Below are 7965 nucleotides of genomic sequence, written 5' to 3' on the forward strand. Positions count from 1 at the left end.
CTCAAGACTCTCAAGCAAACGTCTTGAGGTACGACTTCGCTTTTTAAAACATTGGTAGGGATATGTATAATTAGCTGCTTGCTTGTGCACAACAATGATTGATCAACCATAGATATCAATGAACAAAACTTAAATAGTGCGTTTAGGCTCAGCTGCATGTTAAATACACGCTGGAGTGCTGTAGAATTAACTCAACTAAATGACAGATTTGAGAAGAATTGATGCTAGCACAAAGAAAAGCACGAATCCGAGCCAATCTTAACAAGTCGCTTGCAGAATAGATATACAGTATAGTTTAAACGCTGATGGAACAAATTTAACATATGTAGATGATTATATGCATCCTCAAGTCTTTAGCAGGCAGCTAGGGATCAGATTTGGTTCCGTAACAGATATTTGTGAACACTTGTATATAGATTTTTATTCTTTCTTTTCTCTTCAGCGTTAAGATTTTGGGCGGAGATAGTGTTCTGTTAGTTGTGGTATCTAGAAAAGCAACGTTAAAGAAAGCTATCGCATATGGCCTGATAAGCCTCATCGATCCCTTCTCTTCCTCATCTTTTCTTTCCGCGAGAGAGAATCTGTGCATGGTCTGTACCTCACGGCCTCACCAACCCAGAAAAACCATAATCTTAGATTTGTGATGCCACGATCCGACCTCGCATTCTTTATCTTGAAATTTATATAGCTATAAAAGTTGACATTCTTGTCCCAACTTACACCACCCGCCATCATGACACTATACGAGTGCTGATCACTGGTCAAGCAGTTGAGCACATATAGTGTCTATACCTCTCCTTTATCACATAACGTAGATCTTATCCCTGTCTTATCAGGTTCTTTCACACACACAATAAACCCTGTGATGTACGGTCCAGGAGCCCTATGGAAAGCTTTCAAATCTCTAGCTGCTCCAAGTTGGGGCAATTTTAAAATCAATCTCTGACGAGATAAAAATCCACAAAGCATTTAGTGATTTAGCAGAGATTTTCTGTATAAGTTTGACGTTCCATGACTTCCATCAACATTGTGGGCAATATTCCAATTGGGGAAGGCTGGGAAAAAAATTTTTAAAGGGGTCTTTTTTATTTTATTTTAAATTTGATGCATGGGGAATATAGTCCTGTATCTTCTCGATCGAGATGACTTATATATATAACGTATATATTAACCATAGAGAACTAGCTAGTCTATCCACTATTTACTTAATTAGACAGTCAATTAACTTCACTTTACAAAATATAAGCTAGAACTCATTGTAAATGGTATTTCTATGTGTATAGTATAGGATGCAATACAGTGTACATACATAGATTTTCGGTTTCAAGCGTTTGCTTTCTGTGTCCCTATCATGATTGGATTCGAGCTAAGAAGTAAAAGGAGGTCCCAATTGGATAAATCAAACTATTCTCTTCGACTCAGAAAATATTCCAGCTGCAGATCATAGATAGAAACTGCAGGGGACTATGATCATATATCAAACCAACTTTTTTTAAGAAAACAAGCATCTGTCTGAGAAAGCAAGTAGTAAATCATTTTCCCTCGTTACTAATGACAATGAAGCAGGTATACATACACAGTCAAGTGATGTAAAATAAGGCACACAGCACCAAAATGAGAGACGATAACGAAGAACAAAATGCCATGTTGTGTGAAGCAAGTCATGGAACCTATTTAGGATAAGAATTAATCCAAAGCCGTACCAAGGACACGCCTCTATTTCTGTATGTTAAAAATCGACAATGTGCATTTGAACTTTGATTCTCCTAGCTAGTGAGTGCAGCTTTTGGATAGCTGTCTAGAAAGATCGATCAAATATCAAATCGGACATTCTTATTATCCTTCATTACCAAATCCCTTTAACCGTTTAACGTACTTTTAGGCGATTCCAATCAACTCTCACCCGGCCATCTCTTATATATACACTACCCTGGCACACCAAACTCCCAAACACATCAAACCTCACCTATCAACATTCTTCATACAGCTCCAAGATCTCTACCTATTTCCTCTCAATCTATTCAACACATTTCACTTAATTACCAACCCACCATTGCCATTAGCATAAACTCTAATTTGCCTTCAAGTCATTAGATTTTCACTTGTTCATCACCGGAAGAAAGCTGCTAGCTAGCGATGGAGTCAGTGACAAAGATGGTGTCCGAGAGGCCAGTGGTGGTCTTCAGCAAGAGCTCATGTTGCATGAGCCACTCAATCAAGACCTTGCTTTGCGACTTTGGTGTGAACCCAGCAGTGTATGAGCTTGATGAGATACACAGAGGGAGAGAAATAGAGCAGGCTCTGTTGAGGCTTGGATGCAACCCATCGGTGCCAGCTGTGTTCATTGGTGGCGAGTTTGTTGGAGGAGCAAACGAGATCATGAGTCTTCATCTTAAGCGCACCCTAATTCCCATGCTAAAGCGCGCTGGTGCTTTATGGGTTTGATCAATCTAATCAAGTTAACCGAGTACCTGCATGACAAGCACGCTAATAAGAATGTTAATTGTGCACGAGAAATATACGATATAGAGTATGTGAGAGTTCCTCTTCCAATAAGGCTAACTATAGCTACTTGATTTGTACCAAGTATGCTTAATAGCTGTTTTGTAACCCATATAACACTTGGTGTTATTTTCCCAGACACCTTGGATGGTTATTAATATATATTAGCGCTTTATGAAAACTTACTGGAAGGGTGTAGCAAGAGTACTACTCTCATGTACGTGTCTTGTATTGATGTAGGTGAAAGTACGTGCGCTAGCTCTAATGCTCAAGTAATTTTGATAGTTCCAACTATATAAATTAAGATTGCGCTATAGTTGTTTGAGTATGCCAGTACGTACGGTACTGATCGAGTGATCGATATTGGTTTTTAATGAAGATGCATGCAGTAAGGTGATCGACCTTGTAATAGAATAACTGCGGTGCGTGAAACAACGACATACATACATGATACGAGTTGAAATATTGGTATGAAACAATTGGGTTATAATTAGCATGTTGCATGTATGCAATGAATTTGTGATTCGTGAAGAGTTCATAGTTGCTCTGATTCCAAACGATCGAAAGAGGCTGTAGCCACATGCATGCAATCGTAGTATAATTTCAGCTGAAATCTCAGCGTGAGTAAAATTTATAAGTAAAAAGTAATGAAAGAGTAAAGTACGTACGTATGAAAAGCCGGAAGAATTATGCAACCACTTTCCTACATATATTTTATTAAGAATTGAAATTAGAGAAACTTCAGATCCACAATGACGTGTTACGTATATAAGTACTCACAATAAAATCTGGAATTCAACTCATGCACCAAGTATGTTATCTGGAGATAAACCATACTTAGCAACATTTCTTTCTTTTTTCGTTTCTTGTTTTGGAGAAGAGTCAGAAGACATAGTTAGCAACATTTCCATCTATATGTTTTCTAAACATTGTGTTGTGATTTGAGGTCACGGTGCATTTGTGGCAATAAAGACTCCAGTCCAGAGTTGGATTAGTTAGCTTCCATTTTCTTAAGAACATAGATATTAGCTGAAAAAAAATCGGAAATCGAAAATTAATTAGATGGCAACGATAATTCTTATTTAATTTTTAAAATTTCTAATTATTTACTTTAGTCTATTATTTTCTACCTTAAGTTTTCATAATTAGCCAATTACTGCTCTAAATTAGTAATACGAACATCATTCCAAAACTATATAGCCAAAATTATGAAAAAAAGGTCTAAAATATAGTAAATCTTAAACGTACAAATTTGTATAACACTTCATCGATCACTTCATTATTTTCATGCAAGATGCTTATGTCCTATTAAGTAAGAGATAACCACGCCGTGATATGTTAGCTAGGGCCAAGGAAACCTAAGATGCTGACTCTTGGCTTCCCCATTGGGCCAATTAAATGATCAATTAAATTGTCAAAAGAATTTTGCAAAAGACTTCTACAAAGAATATGTATACGTATGATTGTCAAAAAAGAATATGTATACGTACAGAGATATACTAGTACTAGCTACAAACACATGCAATTGACATTGAAAATGGCATGGTGGATAATTTGGGGGACCTCCTTTCTGATTCCATATATGTACGACGAAATGTGTTTATCGTCCAGAACGCGTCGTGAAATTAGTGATCGGGAGGAAGGTATTCCTTAGCTCAAGCATACAGACAAACCTTACTTCTGTTTGATCTCTACTATATATATATTCATGTATTCTCTATTTTCCATCTTGCATAGTTGATTTCTGTTTCCTTTTCATCAATTGGATGCGAATCCAACAGGAAAAGGAGGTCCCAATTGGATAAAATCCAACTGTTGTTTCCAACTCAGTAGATAGCAGCAGATCGAATAGAAAGATCGACACGCCAAAAAAAATCCATGCCCACCAGGCCATAATGGAAAACGAACCACCTGCAGATCTTACATAGGAAGAAAGCTAGGTTAAAGCAATATTGCAGAAATGTGATGGAAACTAGTTAAGATAAGAATGTGAAGCCGTACAAAGGACACGTCTCTATTCATTTCCGTATGCAAATATTCGACAATGTGCATAATCCAGTCCATTTTAGTTTGATTCTCCTCGGTGCAACTTTGGCAGTCCAATAACGATCGATCAAAGTCTATGAAATCAAATATTTGATCGAACATTCTAGCTAATTTTAACTTGCTTCTATCTGTTTGTGGCTCACAAGTCACAATGCCAATCCATGCCCTCCCACCGATCACAGCACCTATATAAACACCTCCCTTACACCCCAAAACTCACAAATAACATCACTCATTTATACATTCCTCGCAAATCTGTAATCTCTATCTATTTCCTCTGACTTAGCTTATATAGCACCTTTCACAATTTATCACAACCTAGCTAGCTAAGAGCCTAAGAGAGTGGCATTTCATACACTTTTCGAGCCTTTCGATCGATCCTTAACTCGTTGCTTTGTTGACACTGTCTTCATATTTCACCGCTGAAAAGACAGCAGCTCGCTATTTAGAAAATGGAGGTTGTGACAGAGATGGCTTCTGAGAGACCCGTTGTGATCTTTAGCAAGTCCTCGTGCTGCATTTCTCACTCAATCAAGACCTTGCTTTGTGATTTCGGTGTCAACCCAGCAGTGCATGAGCTTGATGAGATGCAAAGAGGGAGAGAAATAGAGCAAGCTCTGTTGAGGCTCGGATGCAACCCATCTGTGCCCGCTGTGTTCATTGGTGGTGAGTTTGTTGGCGGAGCCAATGAGATCATGAGTCTTCATCTTAAGCGCTCCTTAATCCCCATGCTTAAGCGCGCCGGTGCTTTATGGGTTTGATCAATCTAATCATCAAGTTAACCACGTACTTAATTATGCACTAGGGATGTAATGTATGTGGATGATAATAATAAATATGACATAGAGCTTGCGATCTAGAGTTCGGTTGTGTCTAATAAGCTGCATGGCTTTTTTTGTAATCCCATGCAAGTAATAGTGATCTGCATTCTCAAACAAGTTGTAAGTTGTAACCAATGACATTTGTCTTTAATGCAGTATAAATAAATATTATATGATGCTTTATGTGAAAATGGCAAAGGACTTGCACGATAAGAAATTAAGAATTGTATACATGTATGTCAGATTAGCAGCAAGCCAGCAAATGCTATATCCAATATATTAATTCAATGATTTTTTTTTTGTGATGAAGAAGCTATAGTTTCTCCAATATTCACGTACAATTGAGATGGGTACATCCGTACATGCATGCAGCCTAATGCAATCCTAGTATTTGAACTGATACTGTTACGACCCCGAACGACCCCGAAATTTTAAGTATGAAACTCAAATTTCGAAGTCATGAAAAACGCTAAAACAAATCTCAATAAATCGAAATCGTTTCAATCTCAGTGGATCATTACTGAGTTCACAATACAACTCAAACAAACCAATTATTACAAACCAAATTTATAATTTAACATTACATCAAATGGAAATGTAATAATACTCACAAATTCTCATAAAAAAATCCACAAATAAATCCTCACCACAAGCTGGGAATAAATAACTTGAAGTCCTCTGAGCGGTCCGTCATTTCCCGCTAATCCACACCTGCGGAGTTATCCCCTACACCATCGAATTGGTGCACCGGGATTGTAAACACAAACCCGGTAAGCTTTACAGCTCGTATGAGTAAAAACATCAATAAAACTCGTATATCGCCATATACAAAAATCCACAAAAATATCAATTATAAATGCACTCATGAGTCAATGGACGGCCCATCTGGTTGTCCATAAATATGAAAATAAAAGTGCAGATGAGAAATTAGGTAACCCCTCTGTTTACCCAAATGCATTTATAACACGGGTACTCATGAGCGCTGGTATACCTCTGTTACCCCTCAGGTAGTACACCGCCGACATTGGGCAACCTCCTGCTACCCAACATCCAAAAAGATGAGTACTCATGAGCCAATAACTCATATGTTACCTAACATGCAGTACTCCGGCAGACAGACTAGAGCTCTAACTGTATTGTAACTTTCGCCCGGCCAAAGGCTAGGTTCCGACATGCCAAACACGTCCGAAGACAAAACGTTTTAACAAACTCCATGTTAAAACCACATACAATAATCATCGCCTCATATTGTACAATTAAATCGACATGCTCATTATATAATCTCATCATTAAAATGAATATATTCACAACGAAATCATGACAGTAAATAATATAGCAAACTATATATATGTACTTATTTACCATTAATACGAATATATATATATATATTCCACTATATCAACTACATGTCATATTTCATTCTTTAAACTTTTGCAAAATCTTGAATCTCCGCAAGGGTAGATTCGTAAGTAAGTGAGATTTTACTCACCTTATAAACTCGTGCGTAATTCCACAATTTCCGAAAATAATTCTTTTTCTTGATTTATCGATCACCTTGAAAAGATAAGAAAAGAATTCAGAATCGTTACGTAAACCTTTAAATGCCGAAACAGTAATAATATGCTATTGTTTAGCAATTTCTGGTTTTACGAATTTACTGTTCATGGGGTTTACTATTCACGTATTTCTGTATAAATACACATCAATTACATATTCATGTATGGTATACATACTGTTTACGTATTTCTGTAAGTATAAATACTATTCAAATGTAAACACTGTCTCAGTAAATAATAATTACTGAGTTACCCTTCCGAAATTACTTTTTACATTTACTGAAAAGTAATTTATATTTACATTTACTGCACGTAAAATAAATTTATATTTACTGTACGTAAATCACCTTTTTACATTCACCGTCGTAAAAATAAATTTTTACAATTTTACTGTTTGAAAACACTATTCACGCGCCACTTATTGTGGCAGCGCGTGGGGCACACGCGCCGAGCCTAAGGCCGGCGCGTAGCACGCCACCGCCGCCCCAAAATCCCTCCTTTCTTCCCCCTCTTCCTCCCCACGGCCTCACGCCGCCCCTAGACTACTTCACACCCCCACACGCGCCGTCTAAGGCGGCGGTAACCCCACCTACTCCTCCAATCTTCATCAAAACAACTCGAAAATCATCCACAATCATGACAACCAATAATTGAACGCATCAATACCTAGATCGGAGCTCGAATTGCACCGGAAGTGGTTACTGGTGAGCTTCTCGCAGAAACTCCACTCGTCGATGTGGCTCTTCGGCGGCGAGGCGAGGCACGGCGAGCTTGAGGGTTGCAGCGGAGGGTCACGCGATGTTCTAGGGACCGGCGGTGAGGGACACGGCGGCTTGGAAGCGGATATTGCGGTGCGATGCAGAGGGAGGCTCGGGGAGAGAGGAAAGGCTCTTGGCGGCGAGACGGAGCGTCGCAAGCTCGGGGTTTGGAGAGGAGAGTCACGTGATCCTTCTGAGCTAGGCGGTGAGAGTCACGAACGGCGGGAGGGTGGTGGATTGGCGGTGGGTTTCTCTGAGGGGGAAGAGGGCGATTTTCGGGGA

General features: G+C 38.7%; 2 protein-coding genes across 2 annotated transcripts; both read left to right on the forward strand.

Moving 5' to 3' along the window:
• The first annotated feature begins 1967 nt into the window (after positions 1 to 1967).
• LOC126791218 (monothiol glutaredoxin-S2) lies at positions 1968 to 2687 on the forward strand. Its single transcript, XM_050517639.1, has one exon. It carries the CDS (start codon positions 2137 to 2139, stop codon positions 2443 to 2445), a length of 309 nt encoding a protein of 102 aa, XP_050373596.1. The 5' UTR covers positions 1968 to 2136; the 3' UTR covers positions 2446 to 2687.
• Positions 2688 to 4789: 2102 nt separating this feature from the next.
• LOC126791219 (monothiol glutaredoxin-S2-like) lies at positions 4790 to 5545 on the forward strand. Its single transcript, XM_050517640.1, has one exon. It carries the CDS (start codon positions 5001 to 5003, stop codon positions 5307 to 5309), a length of 309 nt encoding a protein of 102 aa, XP_050373597.1. The 5' UTR covers positions 4790 to 5000; the 3' UTR covers positions 5310 to 5545.
• Positions 5546 to 7965: the final 2420 nt, after the last annotated feature.

This window comes from Argentina anserina, chromosome 4 (genome assembly GCF_933775445.1).
Source record: "Argentina anserina chromosome 4, drPotAnse1.1, whole genome shotgun sequence".
NCBI classification, from domain to species: domain Eukaryota; kingdom Viridiplantae; phylum Streptophyta; class Magnoliopsida; order Rosales; family Rosaceae; genus Argentina; species Argentina anserina.